This window comes from Balaenoptera physalus (genome assembly GCF_965194825.1).
Source record: "Balaenoptera physalus genome assembly, chromosome: 14".
In the NCBI taxonomy this organism is placed as follows: Eukaryota; Metazoa; Chordata; class Mammalia; order Artiodactyla; family Balaenopteridae; genus Balaenoptera; species Balaenoptera physalus.
In genome coordinates, this window is record NC_138893.1 from 28,735,902 (window position 1) to 28,759,429 (window position 23,528).

Consider the following 23,528-nt stretch of genomic DNA (forward strand, 5'->3'; position numbering starts at 1 on the left):
ATAGGAATGATATAATCTGGCTCACCGGGCAGTCGGTGAGCGAGGATGCCCACCAGGCTTCTGGTCCACAGCGGGCCCTTGCTCAAGAATGGTAAGTGCTGTTGGTATTTTTACTCATTATCCTGGGCGTGCAGGACGAGATGAAGTCAAAATCCCCTGAAACGGGGTGACCTTGGGCTGCACCTCAGTCCTGCCAGGCTGTTGAAGACCGGGCCAGTTGCCACGGGCGCAGACACCACTGCCTGCCCCAACAGGACGTGCCTCTGGGTCACTCCTAAATTCTGTGCATGGTGATTGCAAGCTTTTATTCCAGGGCGTAATTGTGGAAAACCTAACGGTTTTTCTCAAGATGGCCCGAGAACTTTGGGGTTGACACTTGGCTGAGCAAATCCATCCCAACCAAGACTTCTTGCACCCATTGGTGTCCGTGGGCCCTGCGTTCCTCTAGGAAGAGAAGTTGGTGACAGTGTGAGTCTTGTGCTCCTGGAGGATCTAGGAATGCATAGAACTTGGCCCTGACCTGTGTGTTATTGTTTGTTTTTGGAAAAGCTCTTCAAGCTGGTTGCAGATTTAGTGATGAAGAGTCAGTAGGTCGCGTTGTCAGAGAACGGAGGGCAGGTCTGGTCTGTCTGTGGCCACATTTCCCTCCGAGCTCCCGCCTAGCAGCTTGGCTGTGGAGGAAGAGGTCAGAAGAATACGTGGAGGGTGTTCATGTCACTAGAGCTCTGGGAAAGTCCTTTGGAAAAAGTTCCAACAACTCAGAACCACCACTGCCAGCCGCATGGCGGGTAACAGTCATGTAAACAGCGTCTTTGTTTGTTTGGGTTGGTTGGTGGCTCGGTTGGTTGTTTATGCTTCCTAAGCCCGTGTGCTGGTTGAGCTAGAGATGGCTCGGCCCTTCCAGAATGAACAGACTCTTTAACACCACATATGTATTAAATGGAGGGATCCTATTTAACTGCTTGATCATTCCTTTGCCTCCTGAATCACCCTTCTCTCAAGCTGACTTGTGGTTTTACAGTTTAAAGATTGCTACATTTTGGCTATAATTGTAATACATTCTGCACCGTATTGGAAAATGTTTCTAAGCCCTAGAACGTACAAGGCACTGGCAAACCGTAATTTGAAATAGCCAAAACAGCACCTCTAAATAAAGAAGAGATACACGTCTTTTTCAGGCAAATATTGGCAGCTAGCATCTTTGAAGTTAACCAAATTAATTAATTTGTGTTAATTTGTGTTTGAAGCTCGTTTGTTCTCTCCCTCAGCATGCAGGGTAGTTATTATTCCCGGTCTGCAGGTGTGAAAACTGAGGCTTGGTTTTAAAACTGAGCTTTAGTTTTAATAGATGGGGTGCTCAGACTCAGTCTCCCAATTTCGATTCTTCTCCAGCTGCTCTGTGCCATGTGCCCAGATCGACAGTAGCCTCCCAGGCCTGCTGCCTCTGTCACTTCCACTGTCAGGAGACAATAAAACTCCATCTCAGTCTGCAAGCAGAAATCAGTGGGAGGCGGAATGTCAGCAACATATTTCCCCAAACCAGTTATCCCTTTACCATCTAATCATTTACCAGCTGTAGAAGATGTGAGGTGTTTTTTTGTTTTTTTCAATCGATTTAAAGAGAAATCTGGATGGCTTCCCGTCCCTGGTTTCCTGCAACGTTGGCTTTTCCTGTCACACGGTTATGTCAGCTCCAAGCTGTTCTCAGCAGCTGCCCAGACTGTTCCATCCTTCTTCCTCTGGTCACTTGCCTTTCTTTGCTGCAATCTGCCTGCGGACTGTTGTCCCCCTCCCCCCCGACCCTCGCCCACCAGAGCTTGGAGCTGAGGAACATGGATTCTTTGGGACCCAGCACACGTTTATTAATGAGGCAGGGCAGTCAAAGGAAACATCAAGAACAGTGACCTGCAGCCCCAGTGAATCCAGCCTGCTTGCAGCTGCTTTCCCTAGCTGCCTAATTGCCAACAAGAAAAGATAATTCCCAGAGAGCTTTTGCAAGGCAGATAACTCCCAACTTCCACTGTCAAGATTGATAAATGGGCTTAGTATGATTCACCCCCAAGAATACAGCCGTGAGATGCACAATAGGCTCCTACAAGAAAAGAATTTTCTGACTGCAGATTTGTCAAAGTAAAAGTAACCCCTAATAATGTTTTACTTGGCAACTTGGTGACGGGCTGAAATATTAAGCTGTGACTGCATTTACGGTGGGAAGCCATAAGTGCATTCCTCTTTTGAAAAGTGTGTGTGTGTGTGTGGGTGTGTTTTCCAAAATCACCTGGTTGTCTATTTCATTGGCTTTTTATTTCTAACCTTGCATTCAGCATGGTAAACTTGCCCCCAAGTGTCCTTGGTTGGTAAATATTAGGAAAAAAGGCAGATGTGTGTAACTAAAGGGGTCACATCTGAACAGGAGCCAGGCACCCTGGCAGGGTGTCTGCAAGAAATTCTCTGCCCGTGAGCTGAAAGCAGCACTTTTTTCTGGGTCCTAGGTATACCATTTTAAAGCATTCTTGTTGCCAAGGGAAAGTATCATGCAAAGGGGGTTCTTTTCTGAATAATTCTCGAATTTTATTGCTTTGCACCAGCCTGTCACTGCTATATGTCAATTCAATTAGCTGCTGTCCTGGCATATTTGGGATAATTTATGAAAAGTATTAAAAAGCACGTTGTGATGAGTTTGCTGAAAGCTGTAGAAGAAACTGAGGCTTGTCTTTTTAAACTACCGACCATGGGCTACACGGGATCTTCAATGTCATGAGCAACTATATGGCCCAATTCAGTGTTCTTTTCATTAACAGTCCAGGGAATAAAGCTATGAAATAAGAAAGGAACAAAATGAGCCAAAGGGAAGCAGAACTATCATACTTTGGAGTTTGAAACAAGTGGAAGGAACTTCAGAACAGAAACATCTTTCTGTTCACAGAACCTTTGCTGGTACCTTAATTAGTATAGAGTAGGATGATTAATCAGTTAACCTGCTCTAACACTTAAAGATATTTGAAAAATTCATTTGTGATTTGAATTTGGCTTTAAGAGACAGATTCTCATGGAATTTTTAACACATGCCTACAATCACATGAGGTTTCAAAACGCTGTACCTCGAGCTTTTCTTAGAAAATGGAACCACAGGGGAAAGTAGAACTATTTCTAATTTAAGTGCAAGAAAGCTGACCTATAACGCACCTAGTTTGCATTTCTTATTGTTTACACAAATAGGTGTGGATTTGTCCATATATGATCTTTACAACATTTGAATTTTAAACTGAGGTCAGTTGTTGCCAAGCGTTAATTTTGATAATTTGATAAATCACCTGGACCATCAACTGCTGAATCAACAAATTGTGGTGTAGTCTTACTTACAAGGGAATATTAGTTTGAAATAAATGAAGTACTAATAGTGCCACAACGTGGATGAACCTTCATGCTGAGTGAGTGAAGCCAGACATAAAAGATCACATATTGGATGATTCCATTTATATGAAATGTCTGGACTAGGCAGATCCAGAGAGACAGAAAGCAGCTTAGTGGTTGACAGGGACTTGGGGGAGAGGGGATGAGGAGTGACTGCTTCATGGGGTGAGGGTTGTTTTGGGGGCTCAGGAAAAGGTTCTGGAATTAGTGGTGATGGTTGCATAACACTGTGAATGTACTAAAAGCCGAGGGATTATATATTTTTAAGTGGTGAATTTATGTTATGTGAATTTTACCTCAATTTAAAATGAAATCACCTGGAGAGCTTGTTAAAACAGTTGCTGGACCCCACCCCCGATTTTTTCTCAGGCAGCAGGTCCGTATGGGGTCTGAACGTTTGCATTTCTGGTAGGTTGCCGGGCCGGGTGATGCTGAAGGTGGGACCACACTCTGAGGGGCTCTGATCCAGGCAGGTGGTCTGAGTGATGGAAGGATTCCTCCTTCGTATGTAAATCAGCACATCAAGGCTGTATTGATCCCCGTCCATGTTTCAGGAGTTTACTGCAGGTGATCCAGGGCTGAAATGATATCTGCAGTGAAGAACATAAGTTTTTTAAGTAACTGAACTTGGGATCAGATCTAGTCTCTTCCATCCCCTAACTGAGAACTCTTAAACAAGTCCCTTCACCTCATTTGCAAAATGGGAATAACAATACCTATCTCACTGTGTTGTTTTAAAATGTAAATTTAAAAAAGAAAGTATAAAGAAGAAGAAAATATTACTATGAAAAAGTACCCATCATATCATCTAGCTTAAAGCAGGCTCTCAAATAGTTATTCCAAAAAAATATGTAGAGTGTATATCAGTTCAATATAATTATATATGTTTATATATTTTATATAATTTCTATATGAATAAATATGCATGATGCATTTATATATGTGAATGTATTGTATTTCCGATATTTTATTTATATGGATGGAGAGGCAGTGTGGGGAGTAGGCGTGTCCAGTAGTTCCCTTGGCAGAGGTCCAGCAGGGGGAAAGTGGGAAGGGCTGGGGCCATATTTTAGTCATCATAGGATCCTCCTCAGAGCTTTAAATATAATAATTACTTCTCCAGTGAGTGAGTGGATGAATGAAGGAGTAGTGAACATACTATCCCAAAAGTTTCATTCTGCTATCATCAAAAGTTCAGAAGCAGAGTTGGTGTCTGGGAAGCAGGGAGATGAGCAAGCATTTCCCTGGAGGCATTCTTTTGTGTGGGCACATTGGAGAAATAGCAGTCTGAATAATCATTGTGCTGATAGATCCTGTCTGTGGATCCTGACGCGGTGCTGGGGAGTGGATTCCATGTCTTGTTCAAGGTCCACTGGCCCACTTTTCATGCAAACCAATGAACTGCTCATTGAGTCCTTAAGGCAACAATCAGTGACATCTCTTGTGCACTAAGCACTGTGCAACCAGTGACCACTTAGATGTATTGTAAAAGGTGTTTAAATATGTGTAAATTAGGATTCTATTGTAATTACAGGACTCTGATATTTGGTATCATCAAATTCCCTTATCTCTTGAGATTTGAAATCATTTTATTTATTTTTAATTGAAACGTAGTTGATTTACAATGTTGTGTTAATTTCTGCTGTACAGCAAAGTGATTCAGTTATACATATTCATATTCTTTTTTATATTCTTTCCCACTCTGGTTTATCACAGGATATTGAATATAGTTCCCTGTGCTAATACAGAAGGACCTTGTTGTTTATCCATTCTCTATATAATAGTTTGCATCTGCTAACCCCAAGCTCCCACTCCATCCCTCCCCCACCCCCCCTTCCCCTTGGCAACTACAAGTCTGTTCTCTGTGAGTCTGTTTCTGTTTCATAGATAAGTTCATTTGTGTCATATTTTAGATTCCACCTATAAGTGATATCATATGGTATTTGTCTTTCTGACTTACTTCACTTAATATGGTAATCTCTAGGTCCATTCATGTTGCTGCAAATGGCATTATTTCATTCTTTTTTATGGCTGAGTAGTATTCCATTGTGTATACATACCACATCTTTATCCATTCATCTGTCGATGGACATTTAGGTTGTTTCCATGTCCTGGCTATTGTGAATAGTGCTGCTATGACCATATGGGGGGTACAAGTATCTTTTTGAATTATAGTTTTGTCTGGATATATGCCCAGGGTGGGATTGTTTGATCCTATGGCAACTCTATTTTTAGTTTTTTGAGAAACCTCCATACTGTTTTCCATAGTGGCTACACCAGCTTACATTCCCACCAACAGTGTAGGAGGACTTCCTTTTCTCCACACCCTCTCCAGTATTTGTTATTTGTAGACTTTTTAATGATGGTCATTCTGACCGGCGTGAGGTGGTATCTCAGTGTAGTTTTGATTTGCATGAAATCATTTTAGATCACTGAATTCTGTTTACTGAGGGAGGGCCATCGGGTTAGATAGAGTTTTTAGTTACTCTCTTCTTCCTTCCTACACACCGATCAACCAAGATGATCCCAGCAGAAGGGAGATGATGGGCAGACCCTTGCTTGTCAATCAAAACTAGTTTGCTTAAAAAAAAAAAAAAATGTGTGGGGGAATAAGAGTTTGAAATTCTTATGAAAAGTACCTTCAGCCATTATCAGTGCTTGGTTCATGCAGGGCAAAGCTCCCCTCCCCCATTGAATGATGCTCCATGGTAGTCTTTTGCCATCAGCCTGACCTCCAAGGGCTTAGGGGTCTTCTCTGGGGAGGGGGTCGCCCCTCTGGGTGTGTGTTACTGAAAGAAGAGCCTGCTGCTTTCTGCTGAACAAAGTCCTCTAGGCCAGTCACACCTGCCCACATGCTTTTGCACTGGCTCCTTCCTCTGCCTGGACCGTTCTTCCTCCAGATGTTCTTCCACCTGTTCCCTCACATCCTTCTGGTGAGAGCCCCAGATGCCTTCCCCTCCGTGAGGTCTTCCCTGACCACCCTCCCTAAAAGGTCAGCACCTCGCACATCCTCTCCCCCGACCTGTCTTATTTTTCTCTTTAATGCTCATTCCTTTCTAATAGGTAATTGATTCCCTTATCTTCTGTATTATTCGTCTGCCCCACTAGATGCAAGCTCCACCACGGCCAGGATTTGTGTATGTTTTATTCATTCCATCTGCCCAAAGCCTAGAACAATGCCTGGAACACAGTAGGTATTGAATAAATAATTGCAGAATAATTGAATGATGAGTGACAGGTTACTCTGCTTTTCTTCCTCTAAAGCCTGGCTTTCTCTAAATGCCCAAATAGGGCTCAGGAATATTCTATCAGAGAGAAATAGTCACCTGTTCTCCATGATGAGAAATCATGAAAGGATGAAGGCAGTAAAGATACTCTGCAGGTACAAAATGCTCCTTGGACACATTGCCATTTGTCATCAAAAGAGAGGTCGTGGAGGATGGCAGAGGTGTTTCTCCATCCTCACGTAGAGGTGGGAATGTTGACCGGTCCAGTCCACGGAGAGGGCAGGAAGGTGTGGGGAGGGGTCGCTGGCCTTCCCAAGGGGCCTCCCCGGGGTCACTCTGAGCGAGTCAGAAAGGCCCAGATTGGAGGGAAAGAGGACCTGTTCACATGTGCTTTTGGTGCAGGAGCTGTGAGCCATGGCCGGCAGCTGCTGGAGGTTTTAATTATACTGACTTTGAAGGCAGGCGTCCTGCTGGTGAAATCGGGTTACACGCTGCGAGGCCCGGCTCTGTGTTGTGAGTGATGGTGAGCAAGGGTCAGTTTCAGTGTCGGTGAACTCATCCACACCTTGTTTGGCATCTGAGGAGAACATTGCTGCTTTGTTGTTACAGCAGAGGCACCTGGAGGAATTAGCGCCTGGACGCTCTTCCTCGGAGCAAGGCTGGAAAGCTGTGAATTGGGTGGATGCTATTCCTCCACGATTCTAAATGAGAGAGAACTTTAAAAGCACCTGGGGTTTGTCCTTCAACAGAATAGGAAAAAACTAAGAGAACTAGAAATGTATTATTACGCAGATAACTCGACTTCTATCTGACCACATCCAGCACAGACACGAAAAGAGTCGTTTTTTTGCTAACAGTTGATCTGTTCTCCTCTCCCAAATACTCTGAATTTTAAATCCTGGACTTAAACTGATCTCACTCATCTTGCTTATATCCCTTTCTTTTAAATGTCAATCCCCCCAAAAACCCAAAATGTATTTGTTGTTTTGAAAGACAGTGAGATGGGAGGGCTCGTCGGAGCTGTTTCTGGAGCTGGTTTCAGCCCTCTAATCCCCGGACGCTCGTGGGCATGTTCTGCTCACTTGCGAAGCAGGGTGATTGATACCCCTCTTTCACTGGGCTTCTGTTCATCTTGCTATAAACTGCTGTTAATCTTGCTTATAAACCATTCCCGAGGCTTACAATTTCTCCTTGTGTCTTTCCTAATTAACTTTAACATTTTCTAGAAATCAGTGCCCTCCCAGAATGAACTGGTCAGATTTCATCACAGCACCTGGTTGGGTATCATTGAGTGAGAATGAGGTTTAGTCTCCTGGGTCAGGCCTTGAGATAGAGGCATCCTGGGAAATGCTTACACTGGAGAAGATTCCATCTCTTCCACTGCAAAGCGAAGTACTGCTCTCAATTCCCTGTGTGATGTACTGTCATCTTTTCAACACAAAGCTCTTCTAAATGGACAAAATTACACTTTTTTTTGTGGCTCATCATCTGAAGCTATTCAGTATCACTTTTGATACCAGGAACAATCAATCTGTCTGCCCAGGAAAGTTATAAAGATTTCGAAAGGAACTTTGTTACAGCACTACAGCTAAGTCCTGGTTTATTGTCTTTGTATCCAAGAGCAAGACTTGCATGTATTGATTTACTTGTCGATTAGAATTATACTTCAGAGTTAATAACCTGAGATTGATAGAAAACACTTGGGGAGATAGTGCGGTGTTACCAGTTTGGCCCTGGAACTCATCATGATCTTGAAGTATTGCCAGACTCAATCAATGAATGGTGGCTAGTCGGCGGTCTTCAGGGAAACCTAGCGGCACACATTGGTTTGGCCAATTGATTGGGGTCCAATTATAATGTCATCCTGTCTTCATGGGAGAGGGTGCTTGGGCTTGCTGGTCAGCAGGTCCTGCTTCCTCACTAAGTAATAAAACCTCGCTTTCTGGTGTGCGTAGCCCTTATGATAATCGCTGCCTAAGACCTGGGAAAACGCATTCGTAAAAGAGAGTCAGATGCTTTATATACGTTAGGGACCACTAGCTGCTGTGGGAAACAAACCCCTAATTTCAGGGGCTTACCGTCATAGAGATGTGTTTCCCTTGCATGTGACGCCATGGCGCTCTGTGCTGTCAGTGAGTCAGGACCAGGTGCTGTGTCTGGCTCGTCCCCCTCCTGGGACGTTGGACTGGTCTGAGCCCAGCTGGCAGCAGGGGAAAGGAAGGAACAGCTTCTTAACTACCTTCGGCCAGAAGTGACACATGTCATTTCCCCTCTGCTAATTCCATCACCAAGAATTATCACACAGCCCACCCAGGAGCGAGGTGGGTGGCACAGCCCCTCCGGACCGTGGAAGGGGGAGCACGAGCTTTGCAGGGAAGTTGGCCAACTCGGCCACATCCCTATGTAGCCCTGGCTTTTTGAGGCAAGGGCAGCACCTGCACTTCTGACCACCTCCATTCTCTCAGAGCTGTGCCTGGGGAGACAGTGGTTTGCCCTTTATAGGCCCAAACCAGTATCAGCCGGCCGTGACCCACCATGGGGATTGTGTCTGTGAAGCCGTGGAGTTGATAAGCTCAGTCATTTGTACCTTCCCCCTCCCTTGGGATAATGATTGCCTTTCTTATTTTTTTTTAACTGAAGTATAGTTGATATACAATGTTATGTTAGTTTCTAGTGTACAGCACAGTGATTCAGTTATATATACTTTTTCAGATTCTTTTCACTTACAGGTTATTACAAGATATCAAATATAGTTCCCTGTGCTCTACAGTAGGTCCTTTTTGTTTATCTATTTTATATATAGTAGTTTGTATCTGCTAATCCCAAACTCCTACTTTATCTCCCCCTGCCTTTCCCCTTTGGTAACCATAAATTTGTTTTCTATGTCTGTGAGTCTGTTTCCGTTTTGTAAATAAGTTCATTTGTATCATTTTTTAGATTCCAAGTATAAGTGATATCAGATGATATTTGTCTTTCTGTCTGACTTACTTCACTTAGTATGATAATCTCTAGGTCCATCCATGTTGCTGCAAATGGCATTATTCTTTTTTATGGCCGAGTACTATTCCATTGTATATGTCAATATATATGTACCACATCTTCTTTATCCATTCATCTGTCGATGGACACTTAGGTTGCTTCCATGTCTTGGCTATTGTAAATAGTGCTACTATGAAAATTGGGGTGCACGTATCTTTTTGAATTAGTTTTCATCTTTTCTGGATATATGCCCAGGAATGGGATTGCAGGATCATATGGTAGCTCTATTTTTAGTTTTTTTAGGAATCTCCATACTGTTTTTCATAGTGGCTGTACCAGCTTACATTTCCACCAACAGTGCAGGAGGGTTCCCTTTTCTCCACACCCTCTCCAGCATTTATTATTTGTAGACTTTTTGATGATGGCCTTTCCGATCAATGAAGTTAGAGCACTCCCTCACACCATACACAAAAATAAACTCAAAATGGCTTAAAGACTTAAATGTACTTTTTTCATCTTTGTACTTTCCAATATGAACATAGATAGCGTTCATATTACAAGCTACAGATCCTAAGCATTCACTTTCCATTATATCATTTCACACAGAACTATTAATGATGTCTGTAATGAGACACAATCTAAAGTTGTTGATCTGGAAACCATCCAAAGGTCATTTCTTTTTGGATAAAGCACTTCCTCATCAGTGGTGTTGGAACTGTGCAAGACTGGACCTCAGGGTGTAGTCGAAGGTGCCTCATTTTACACCGCTCAAGCCTTTGTTCACTGAGACTAACAGTGGCCACCCAGGCAGATGGCGCCCGTGGGTACCACGCACAGCTGCACGAGAAGGATGCGAGAGGCCTCTCAGTGCCCTGACGACTGACGTCCTGGCTCTTCCCTGCAGGTTCCCGTTCCCCATGGTGTTCAGCAGCTGCAGCAGGAAGGACCTGGAGGCCAGCCTGGAGAAGGGCATGGGTATGTGCCTCTTTAACCTGCCGGAAGTGACGCAGTCCTTCGGAGGCCGGAAGTGCGGGAATGGATACGTCGAAGAAGGAGAGGAGTGTGACTGTGGGGAACCGGAGGTGAGAGAGACGTTTCCAGAATGTTGGTCTCGCGTTCGCGGCTGGGCCAAGAAGCAAGACCTTGAAGGAATTGTGCGGTAGAATGAAAGTGCTAGAAATGCAGGATGGAAAACTCCTACATGACCACCTTGAACCAACTTCATAAGCCAGGGTGGCCTTCTTGAATTTTAAGTATTGCATAGAATAAGTTGTCTCACTGGTTTAACAAGATAAAGAATCTTCTCTGTTGAAGGACGCAGTAGCGTAGGCAGGATGAGGGCAAGAACAACGAAAAAGCATTTAGCTTTGAGTTTGATAGAGAAGAAAGCCTTGGAATGCTGGCTTCAAATGGCTGGTAAGTACCAAGTCTTTCTCTCTGTAAGGGGTGCACCCGAGGGGAATTTGAATAAGCAGCATTCGTTTTTAACCAAGAGCTTCTTCCCAAGTTGAAATTCTGCTCCAGCTGCCACAGCTTCCTCTGTGTGGACGACCTGAGGCGCCCAGGCTCCTGCCTGTCTGCTTGTTAGCTTTCAGAAGAAATAAGCAAAAGCGGGGAACATTCTTATCCAGCAAAAGGCGTATTTAACCCTGTTTTCCAGCCAGTGTCAGGACATTTTCTTTCTCATTTCTGTAGGGCCCAAGATAAAGTTAATCAACATCAAAATTATAACAGCCATTTTAAAATCTCTGAATAATCTTGGGAAGGAAAGAGAAAGACAGGACACAGTGAGACCACCTGGTGAAAGAAGTACCCCCTCAAAACTTGAAGGAGGTTGATATAGAATAAATCAAAGCCAGTCGTTTGTATAGCAGGCTGTCTCCATGTGGGAGTCCCTCCCTGAGAGCTTGTGCAAGCTGCAGTGGTAGTCAAGTTCAAGATGGGCTTAGCTAAATTCACAACCCGGCTTGATGAGGGCTTAGGAAGAGAGCATGTCTTGGAGGGCTGCTCTGAAAGGGGGATTCGGGGATGGAAGGGAACTTGTGCTGAGACTCTGTGTTCCTGTGTTCATCAAACAAGCAACTGGTTATAGAACCTTCATCATGTCCAATCTCCAAGTCTCTGAGCTCTCCCACATCAGCAGGAGTGATCCTGGTCTCCATCTGACCACTTCTGTAAGAATATTGGGAGTGAATATAAGTTCTAGGGGATGGGCGTTGCAGAGGTGGTTTGATGAAATGTTTTTGTGCCCTTGCCAAAATCAGGATTCATCCAAGGTCACAGTGCTGTCCACAGCGGCGTTCAGTTTTGCTCACAGTGCGTAGAGAATGGTTACTATGCAGGAACAAAGTCCTAAGTCCTCACAGAAACTCTTTTTCAGATTAGCAGAGGAAAACTTGAAACCATCATGGGATGGGTTATGCAAAGCGGAAATTGCTTGGAGACTTTTTCTATTTGCTTAAAGAAAAAAACAAAATTAGTTTAAATTACTCCTATTTCTCAGGAGAGGTCATGTTGACTTGAAATGGTTATCTTTTATCTGAACTCCTTGTAATTGTTAATCTAAATAAATTTGACAGCTCTTCCTGGAGCCATGAACTCTCAGGTTTGGAATGACTCTATTAGCCATCATTTATTCCATATGCCAGCACTGCCACCAGCATCCCTGCCACCCTCCCCATCACCACTGTTACCATGTCCACCGCCACCCCACCATCATCACCACTACTGCCACCGCCATCACCTCAACCCCACCACTAGCGTCACCACCACCACCATCATGTCAGCAAATGCTTGAGTGCCTGAAATTCGCCAGCCTGCTATTGTGGTCTTCTCTTTTACCTCCATCAAGAAGTCACTCAGCTTTCCCAGGGTGTTTACTGTCTCTCCAGGCAGCTCATTGCAGGACAGCTTCGAAGAACTCAAACTCTTTGCTTACGTAAGAGCTGTGTTCTCCCTCCATGTAATTCCCAACTGTATATTTCTGTGCTTAGGGTCCTTATTTGAGGATTCTTTTTTTTTTTTTTTTTTTTTTATTTATGGCTGTGTTGGGTCTTCGTTTCTGTGCGAGGGCTTTCTCTAGTTGTGGCAAGCAGGGGCCACTCTTCATCGCGGTGCGCGGGCCTCTCACTATCGCAGCCTCTCTTGTTGCGGAGCACAGGCTCCAGACGCGCAGGCTCAGTAGTTGTGGCTCACAGGCCTAGTTGCTCCGCGGCATGTGGGATCTTCCCAGACCAGGGCTCAAACCCGTGTCCTCTGCATTAGCAGGCAGATTCTCAACCACTGCGCCACCAAGGAAGCCCCTAGGGTCCTTATTTAATAGGAGAAGTTCTTGCTATCTGAAGAGAACTCTCGTTCTCCTCATCCAAAGTTCTTTCTTCCAAGAAATCTTTCAAAGTCGCAGGCAAGCCTTTTGCCTCAATTCTTAGTTTTCTTTCATTTTTTAAAAAATTTCTTTTTAAAGTTTAAGCTCAAACTGTGTCTGAGGGTATGAAAGCCCATTTCCCAGTTTCCAAGCTGACCAAAACTTTTAGTCAGACCTGTGGACCTGGGTTCTTTACCCTCCACTCAGTGCTCAGGCCCTGGAAATATCCATCATGCCTTTGTTTCATATTGGCCTACGCATCCCCTGGACCATGAAGGCGTCCAGTGTCACCACATCAGTGAGTAAACGGGGTCAGAACAACTGCCCCAGCTCATGACTGGAACCAGTTTCTGTTCCTTTGCTCCCAGAAATAACGGCCACTATTTTCAAGAAGGTGCATTATTGTCTTAACCCCAGTTCATTGTGATTAAGAATCTCTGTCTACTACCTACAACCCAAGAATGACAATTAGGGCATTTGCTGAGAATTCTCTAATGGCTTCATTCATTACTCTTTCTTCTTTGGAGACTTAGTTTTCGTTGGCTCTGCTGAACTTCTCTGTTGAGCACTAAACTAATAAATGCATCAACAGATGAAGAATTTGTCTCTTCTGATAAATAGAGCTCTGCGGAAGGAATAGATTCTGGGTAGTTAAAAGGCAAATGAATGCTGAAGTCTTCTGTCCAGGGCACTGGATTTACATCCACCGTGAGGATATCCTGACAACTTGCTCATTCTTCCAAGCTAATAGGGTTGGGAAACCAGCCTTATCTCCTTGTTTAAAGTCAATAGGACGCCAGTAGCTTGCAAATATCTTTTAAACTTAGTTATCTCTCTCACATTATCAATCCCCTTTGAAGTCAAAACCATTCTACTTGGCTGCGTTTCCATTTGAACTGCTGCGTATATTATTTAGCGATTTGGTGGGGGAGGTGGGAGTTAGTTCTTAGAGGATCTTAGGACCCAGTTTTAGGATGGCTGATTTAACTTAGAAGTGCAAGGAAGTCTGTAATTTGGCTAATGTGTTATTGGGAGAGCCATTTAGACCATGATGTACAGGACAGTACTGCTGTACGTGTGATGGTACTGACCGGGGGTGCCATTGATGGCCTCCGTTTAAAACAACAAAACCAGTTCCTAAATGGTTTAGGATTGTAAGTCCATGAGTTAGAAACCTTTACCGTCCTGAAAGCTATGACTTCTGGTTGGCAGTTTTATCTTATTGTATATATTACACACTCCGGATGTTTATGAAGTCCTTGAGCAAATTTAAAATTTAATAATTTGGGATGTATGTATAACAGGAGCAAACAGTAAAAGGGAGCGCCAGTCATAGAGTTTTACGAAGGGTACAGTTCAGATATCTGGTGAGCCATAAATCGTCTGGATTATCAACGTTTTATTCATTGCATTTAGGATACTAATAAATTCATTCGTGGAAGACGGTTTTGGGGAGTAAACTATTATACTATTAAAATAGTATGTGATGGGCTTCACTCTAGCCATAGTATATAAATTCTTCAGCACATAGCATATTAAATAAAATAAAAGGACATTGGTAAATTCAATCCTGAAGACTCTATTGAACTCTTCTTTCTCATGATAATCAATTTCTTCTAAAATGTGTAAACTCCGAGTTACTGGAATGTTCTAAAGCACCAGATGTCATAAATATACTGGATAGATATGTATAGGCCTTTTGTTGAGAGCTAAGCAAAAGGTATCAATCTCTTGTTTCATTTTGTTAGAAAAAATTAGGTGGCTGTGAAGCACAGCATAACAAAGGAGTTCACGTCCTCTCTCGTGTTCATTTCACAGAGGACAATCCAGCTACTGTTTGATCTGTTTAAATCCTTTGCAGATCAATGGGCACAGCCCACGGAGCTCCTTCCCGCCCCTTGCTCATTCTGAGGTGCATTTCTGACCTGAGGAGGGTCTCATCAGGTGAGACAGCCCACCTGTGCTGAGCAAGAGTCCAGCTACCAGGTCTGGTTGGATTGCAGGGAACCGTGGTTCAAACGCAATTGATTTGACTTCATTTCCTGCCAATATGCTCTAGATTAAACTGTGGATCAGTCTTTGAAGGGTAAAGTTTGTATGCATCTATGTAGATTTTTAAATAAGTAAGTTCACAGGACTCCAGTGGTCCTGGTATGATTCACTGCATTAAGGCCGGCAGTCATGAGACAGACACACACACACACAGCCTCACCCGCTGCTGACATGAATGGCCTCGCGAGCCAACCAGCCTTCTCCGGGTCCCTCACCCCATCATGAAAGATGCTTGAGTGCTACTGACTTTTCCCAGGGACACGCACTCCCGGGCAGTTCATAAACACTTACCAGAAGCTTTGCTTTCTTCCAGAGGAAGATAATCCTCAGTCCGGCTAGTTTTCATCTCAAGAGCCAGGCCCTCTGGTGCTTTCTTCCCTTTTCAGTCACTTAAGGTGCGACCTTTGCTTTCTGTGAGTATCTGTGCCATGTGACCCTGTCAAACCCGTTCCCGTCTCCAGGAGTGTCTGAATCTCTGCTGCAACGCCACCACCTGTACCCTGAAGCCAGATGCTGTCTGCGCGCACGGACTGTGCTGTGAAAACTGCCAGGTGAGTCCTGCTGGTCCCGAGGTCACCCGCGCAGTCAGCTGGTTCAACAGTGACGCAGGGCAAGCCATTGGACAGGGCGACTTCCCAGCACTCGCTGCTGTGGAAACTGTAATCCTTATCACGCAAGTTGGTACCGTCTATCTCCTATTTTCATTATCTTCCAATCCTCCTGTGAAATGCATATTCTAATGCTAAGTCATCTGCGATAAATTATTTATTTATGAGCTGAAAAGTAAGTAGACCGAAGAACTCCAGCTCCACGTTAAGTGTTCCGGGTCTGCTGTTGGAGGAAGGTTTCGAGAACCAATCCCCGCTGCTGTGGGGACTCACGCCGGGTCCCTCTGCTTCATCCCAAGAACATGTGCCTTCTGGGTGAGGAGCTGCGTGGATTGTTCCAGGGATTTTGTGTCAACGTCTTGATCTTGACGTGCCCCCAACAGGAGGTGCTGGCTGACCCAGCCCAGCCAAGAGTGGCAGTTTTATACTTTTGCCATTTTCTGCCACCATGCCTGCATTCGTTTTGGCAATTCCGTTGTTTGTCTCATTATTCAGAGCTGAGATCTGCCAGAGTCAAAGCCTGAGCTTTTGATTCCAAGGTTCCAAGGGTAGACTTTTATTTCCTTTTAATTAAGCAATTGATCTTGGCATTCTGCGTGCAGGAAACTCCCTCTTAGTGACCCAAGTAGAGCACAGTGCTTGAGAAGTGCATTACGACATTTTACATTCAGCTTAAAGTATCCTTCATCCCCTTCCTACTTGTAATTAACTTATGGCGAACGAAGGTGGAAAGAAGCTGGCACCCCCCGCACACAGCAGCTGGTGGTGGAGGTGCCTGGAGGGGGCTTTGGGGGTGGGGCAGGTCACTGGTGGCGTGACCTCAGACAAGCCACCCCGAGCCGTAAGTTCTTCAACCGCAAAACGATGAGGCATTGTTTGGCATTGTTGTTCCTAACATCCTGTACAGCTCCCTTGCTTTGCTTCTCTACACGCCCCTGTAAAGTCCTACAGACAGCTTTCTAGCTCTCTGATTTGATGGCAAAGTAAAATCGCTGTTGTAAGTGTGCCCTTGGAATTATTTTTATCACCTTGCCCACAAAGGCTAACGCTTTAAGCGCAAACGTCTTCTTAAAACACATGATGGTGTTGGTGTCCAGAGATCTTGTTCTTAAGAATCAATGGGTCCATCAGGCAGCACCCGCTCCCCCTCTCTGAGGTGCCAGGTGCCAGCAACCAGCTTGTCTGCTCACCAGAAAACCCTGATGTTGCGTGAAATTAAAAAGAGGCTGATCTCAGTTACCCCCCATAATGGAAAGGTGAACCTCGGAGCCCAGAGCAAGACTGTTTATTTAATGAGCTCTCTCTGCGGTGAAGGGAACTTCCTATGAAATCCTCGCCCCTCTATGTGAAGCTGCAAGAGGGTGGTCCTGCTCCTATCCACCCCCGGAGTGTTGCTGAGACCCTGCTTCCCCCTTTCCCACAGTCACGAGCTATAAACGGCCCTCTCCTTTCAGCTGAAACCTGCAGGAACGGAGTGCAGGGACTCTAGCAACTCCTGCGACCTCCCGGAGTTCTGCACGGGGGCCAGTCCTCACTGCCCGGCCAACGTGTACCTGCACGATGGGCACCCGTGCCAGGGGGTGGACGGCTACTGCTACAACGGCATCTGCCAGACCCACGAGCAGCAGTGCATCACCCTCTGGGGACCAGGTACGTGGCCACCACCACCTGGGCGCAGAGGGCCGGGGCCAGGGGGCCCGCTCTCTGTTTCCACAAGCATCCCTCCTGGAGTGCGCTTTCGAAAAAGCTTCCTTCTGTTCAGCTGGAGCGATTGGCTCTCTGGTGGGACCGGGGCCCTGCCAGGCACGGGGCACGCAGAAGTGGGTGCTGCCCAGAGCCCGCCCCAAGGAGCTCAGTCCCGTCCAGCCAGAGATGTGTGAGCACCTACTGTGTGCCCGTGGGGTGAGAGGGATAAACCAGCCAGGACCGCTGCCCTCAGACAGCTTATCAGGGAGTTGGGCAGACAGATGGCAGAACTTCCCACCACCGCCCTGACTGCGTTAGTGCTTCTTAGAGCCCAAGCGAGGACCCCAGCCAAGGGCAGGGGGTGCTGGAGAGAAAGTCAGTGCTGCTGGGGGGCCGGGGGGCTGCCTTGGGAAGGCCCAGGGCAGACCTGACGTGTGAGTCTGTGATGGGGAAGGATGTGCAGAGGGGTGGCCCGGAGTGGGAGGCCCGGGCTCCAGAGGAAGAACACGGAGACAGATGTTTAAGGGCCCTGAACACCTTTGAGGTTCTTTTCAAGTTTTTTTTCTTTATTTATTTATTTTGTTTTATTTATTTTTGGCCGCGTTGGGTCTTTGTTGCTGCGTGCGGGCTTTCTCTAGTTGCGGCGAGCAAGGGCTACTCTTCGTTGCGGTGCGCGGGCTTCTCACTGTGGTGGCTTCTCTTGTTGCGGAGCATGGGCTCTAGGCATGCAGGCTTCAGTAGTTGTGGCTTGCAGGCTCAGTAGTTGTGGCTCGCGGGCTTAGTTGCTCCGTGGCATGTGGGATCTTCCCGGCCCAGGGCTCGAATCGTGTCCCCTGCATTGGCAGGTGGATTCTTAACCACTGCGCCACCAGGGAAGCCCCCCTCTGTGGCTCTTGAAGGCAGAGTGACACGTGTGTCCCAGAAAAAGCACCCAGGTGGGAAGGTGGCCAGGAAGCGGCCGCTGCGTGATTGGATCCCTTAGAGACTGTTCACCACTTCCCGGGCATGCGCCGCTGGGCCCGGGCTCCGTGTGGTTTGGCCCTTGTAACCCTCCCATCTCCCCTGAGGGAGAGACAATGACTACAGCTTTATGGAAGGCAAAGCTCAGACTCAGAGGCTGGAAGTTATTTCCCAAGGTCATGAGGTTGGGATGTGAACCCAGGTCCTTGTGACCAGAGCCCAGGTGTCGTTCTCACACTGCGCCGTCACCCCAAAGAGCCAGTGAATGGAAGTCCCACAGGTGCTCTACGATTAAATGGATGCACAGATGTGAAAGGGGGAAGACTGAGTCCCCTGTGTCTCTCTCTCCTCCGCTACCCCGTCTTCTGGGGCCAGAGATCCAGGGCCTGGTGGGCAGCCCAGGGCGTGAGCTTGTCACCCCAGGGTTGGCCGCTTGTCTCCTGCGTTGAGTATTCTGGCAGTGAATCCCACAGGGTATTTTCCAATACTGTGGCCCAAACTATCTTGTCGTTCTTCTCCCTCTCCCCGTTGGTGGCAGGGTGACCTCAGTTCTGGCCAGAGGCCCCAGCTGTGGCAAGGGCACTGTGACCAGCCAGGCCCAGGCAGAGGGCCAGGCAAGCTCAGGCTCTGCAGGGGAGAGAAGTCCGATACGGGCCTTTGTCAGACTTTATGGTGAGGTTTTGGGTCTAGGGGTGATGAAGGAAGTAAACGAGGGTGGAAAACAATGACTAAACCTCAGAGCTTGGGTTTTCAATGTGACGTGAAAGCAATGACCCAAGCGTTGGGAACAGGGCAGATGTTTCCTGGGGCTGGGGCCAGTCATGGAGCCCACTCACCACCCCCCCAAGCCAAAGATGCCCTTGTGCGCTGGGAACTTTCTGAGGGAGAAGAGAGAGCAGCCAGGATGCAGCAACAAGGGCTAACACAGCCTCCGTTTATCCCGTTCTCTGGAGAGTTCTTCCAGTGCCTCAGGTTTCACGGATGTGCTTGGGCAGGTGGAAGGAGAAGCTGGTGGTGCCTGGAGCCTTAGTGCTTTGTCTTTGGGCCCTGGCCTCCTCCCTGGCTAGGCAGGAGGGCCCAGGCAAGGTAGGGCTTACAGCTTCCAAAGCTTTTCAATGACAAGCACAAAGTAGGCGCTCACTATACACATGTCACATGGTTGTATGGGCTCTGAATGGCTTAGTGACTTCAGACAGCTTTTAGCCAAGTGGGGTCACTTTGGGACAGTGGCTCCTGCTGCAGGCCAAATCTTCATGGCCTGAAGCATCCCTAGTGGCCGTCCCTTCCCAGCCTTTCTGCGGACTCGGTAATCTCCCCTTCTCGAGTTACAAGGGATCTTATAACATTCCCTTCCAAGGAGCATTCCATGGCCAGAGCACACACAGCACTTGGAGCTTTTGGAGTGAAATGTGGTCTTCGGTGCCCTGCTGTATTAGAGCGTCTGGCCCCAGTTCCAGAGTGAGGTCAGATGGAGCCCCGCCGTCCCCTCTGAGCTCCCACCACCGAGTGACTCAGCTGGCTGCGTGCCTTTGATTCATGGTGACCAAGGCTGGTATTCATTATCTCATCCGCTTAGTCCTCCTCGAGCTGCCTGACCAGAGACAGACCCAGACAGGCGGACAAACTGACAGCATGACTCACAGGCTGAGCTTTTCAAAAGCAGTAGGGAGTTACCTGCTTGGAACCCTCAACATCCTTGTGAGCGAGGGTGGGGACCCTGGGGACCGCACCACCCCCAGAGCAGAGACTGCCTCCCCGGGGCTCCAGGCCGGCCCCTCCTCTCCCCTCCCATCGTCACCCTGGTGACTGAGGACGCTTTTCCCCGGGGCGATGGTGAGCTTGCCGTGAGGGGGCCGTGGCACATAGACTGAACATCTCTGACGTCAGAAATTCCGAGTTCCTGGAAACAACCAGCACAGGGACCAGGCTTGGGGGAGCCCCTCAGGCTGGTGACTTCCTGGGGTTCCGTCTACCTCGGCCAACCCCTTCGTAGTTCTTCCAATCACCACACAGACTTCCTCGGGAGAGCAGAGAACTTAGTGCCACCACCAGCTGTGGCACTGGTACAGTGGCCCTCTGTGCCAGCGGGCTTCTTAGAAGCGCCTTCACCCACCCCCTTTGCAAGTGTGGTGCGCTCCTTTCCCTGTATCAGTGTGGCGGCCTCACTGTCCGGTTCAAGGGCACTGTGTGAGTTTCCAGTGTATGCTCTAACTCAGTGGCTTACGACAACACAAATTTATCATCTTCTAGTTCTTGGGGTCAGACGTCCTAAAATCAAGATGCTGGCCAGGGCAGTGTTACCTTCGGAGGCTCTAGGGGAAAATCTGTCTCCTGGCCTTTTCCAGCTTTGAGAGGCCGCCTGCAATTCCTTGGCCCCTGGCCCCTTCGTCCACCTTCAAGTCCAGCAGCACAGAATCTTCAAATCTCTGTCTGTCTCTGACTTCTGCTTTTGTGGTCAAATTTCCTTCTCTGACTCTGACTCTCCTGCCTCCTTCTGGTAAAGGACCCTTTGTGATGATGTTGGACCAGATCACCCAGCATCGTCTCCCCATCTCAAGATCCGTAACTTAATCACATCTTCAAAGTCCCTTCTGCCAAGTAAGGTCACATAGTCACAGGTTCCAAGGATTAGGACATGGACCCCTTTGGGGGGGCCATTTTCTGGCTACCGTAGGCATTGAACAGACCACTTATTGGCAGGGTGACCTTCAGCAGGCTACTCAACCTTGTTGTACCTTGTCTGTAAAGTGGGGAGAGTAATACGTCTACCGCACGGGCGTATCATTGTCCTCCAACATAGCTTATTATCTCTTTCATATATGTGAGTATATTACATGTATATATCACATGCAGTAGCATGCAGCTTGCGCAGTGCCTGGGGCCGTGGGGAGGGCTGAGATCCGGTGGGAAGAGAGAGGGGGCTCAGCCTGGGGTGAAAGGGGTAGGGAAGCCAAGCAGGAAGGCTCCAAGCCGAGGTTGCCCTGGAGTAGTCATTGCCGGGGTGGGAGAGGAGGAGATTTCCTGCGTGTGGAACAGCAAGGGCCAAGGTGCACAGGAACAGGGGGACCGTCTCAGGGAACTGCGGACACTTCGGCTTGTCCAGAGCTTGGGCTGTGACCTGGAGAGCAGAGAACCCCGTCTGCCACCCCCTTCTCTCATTTGCTAGCTATTCAACGATGTCCTGCTATTGTGAGATGCTGACCAAGAGCCCTGGTCTGCCAGAGTGACATACTTCCCCCAGTCCCAGTGCCCTCTAGCCTAGACCTGCAGTAGAGTCGGGAGGTGACCGTCACAGTTCCAGGGGCAGAGGTCACTTCCTTGGCCAGGTCCCGGCCAACTAGATGTGCCAGGCTGAGAGCAGTGTATTGCTGTGTTACAGTGGTTGCTTTGAATTAGCTTTTCATGTTTCAGAAGAGGAAAACTTACTGTCAAGGATACATTTGCAATCTTTCATCTCCCATCCTTTAGCAAACGCTCTGGGATCAGGACCACATTTGCTTTGGGATCATTTTTGACCCCCTATGAAGACAGTAACTCATAAATCTAGGAGTCGCTGAGCTCTTGCTCTGCCTGCCCTTGCCATTGGCAACTTGGCCAGAATCCTCCGTTACATTCAGGAAGTCAGTTAGTTACTCACTCCCCAAATCTGGCTACCCAAACACTGACCAGATGAAGCCCTTCCTTCCAGCTAACTATTCCCTTTTGAGATGGACTTTTCTCAATCCAGCATTATATTTCAATAAAATAATCCTGCTTCCAAATCTTTCTACAAATAAATGATAGAAAATTCAAAACATATGCCTGCAACTCGTAACTGGCAAAGTAATATACTTATAGAATACCTTTTGGGGCTTTTGTTCATCCGCTTGTTTTCCTAGTTATTATTGTTGATGATATTCTCGCTGGCTCGGAGTTGACATTTTTTTTTTTCTCACTGATTTTTCTTCCACAAATCTTGCATCTCAAGACTTTATCTGATGATGTCAAATCCATAAACGTTATCTGCAGCTCACACCGTACCTTGTATTTAGCCCTCTGTCCACTTCAGTCTTAATATCCACAAAGATTTTCTGTCAATGTGACATGACCTTTATTCCTTCCAAAACACAGCTGGATGTGTTTCTTCAGGCACAAAATTTATTTTTGCCAACGTCATTTATCCAAACCACTAGCATGATCGCTGAAAACGGTTGGAAATTCATCTTACAGATAACTGTGTGTCTAGAACCACAAACAGCCTGCATCGAGGAAGTCCTGAAATATCTTAGTTCTATCTATTTTATCACTCACCAGAAAATAGTGTCGCCTGATTGATGCAGTGTGAGCTGGCCAGACGATTTTTACGGGCATATTCAGTGTTTATCTGCCAGGCTAGTTTAAATGAGTTTGCTTCATGACGACATACCTGGAGCAGTACAGTTACTAATCGTCCACCACTCTGGTGGCTACAGATGGGAAGAAAAGGGATTTTTGCCAAGAGTCATAGTGTTTAGGAGGCAGGGAAGTCTCCTTTTTGTCCCATTGTGTGAGAAAGAAATGATAGAATGTGTTTGCTTGGACTTCATTTTCCGATGGATGTAAAGGTCAATGTGGAAAAGCAAGACAGAGGGAGAATTATGGGGAGGACAAGCAGGCTTCAGTTGCTTGTGAAGATGCCTTTGTCTGTGGACATTAGTGACGGGGGTTGGGGAAATTAGTGATGGGGGAGGAGCCGAGGTGACTGAATTGGGGACGTGCGTTTGCATAACGGCGTCATTTTAAGGAAAAGATTAGATCAAGTAAATTGTGGGCTTAGTACAAGATGTCATCATCTCTCTTTCAAAAGACATAATGACATCGGGAACTTCCAAACTACAATTATAAATATAATTGTTATATAACTCTGAAGATAAACCTGGTAATTAAATTCCATCACTTCTTATAGAATTATAAAATACGGTACGATGTCAAAATTCCCTCTGAAAGGCTAAATTTCATCTTTTGATAATGGCAGAACATCTAAGAGCTCCATTATTAAGAATTCAAAGGCTGTAAATTGATATAGTGGTGATAAGAAAACTTGTCACTTTTTTTCATGAGACAGACATGAAGTCTCTCGTCTTCATGAAGACAGACACCTTTAAGTGCAGCAGATTTGAAGCCAGGTCTGTACCTTTATAACGTCTTACAAGTGGATAGAAGTCATTTACACCTTTTAGATTATTGACCCTTCTGTCTCTAAGATAAACGCCAGCTGGC

The 23,528-nt window shown here is 46.5% G+C and overlaps 1 protein-coding gene across 1 annotated transcript in view; it reads left to right on the plus strand.

Moving 5' to 3' along the window:
- ADAM12 (ADAM metallopeptidase domain 12) overlaps positions 1-23,528 on the plus strand; it is a 383,219-nt gene that overhangs the window by 311,719 nt on the left and 47,972 nt on the right. Inside the window, exons 12-14 of the mRNA XM_082423180.1 lie at positions 10,525-10,702; positions 15,498-15,587; positions 17,099-17,294. Coding sequence (XP_082279306.1) covers positions 10,525-10,702; positions 15,498-15,587; positions 17,099-17,294 — 464 coding nt within the window. The remainder of the gene's footprint in view (positions 1-10,524; positions 10,703-15,497; positions 15,588-17,098; positions 17,295-23,528) is intronic.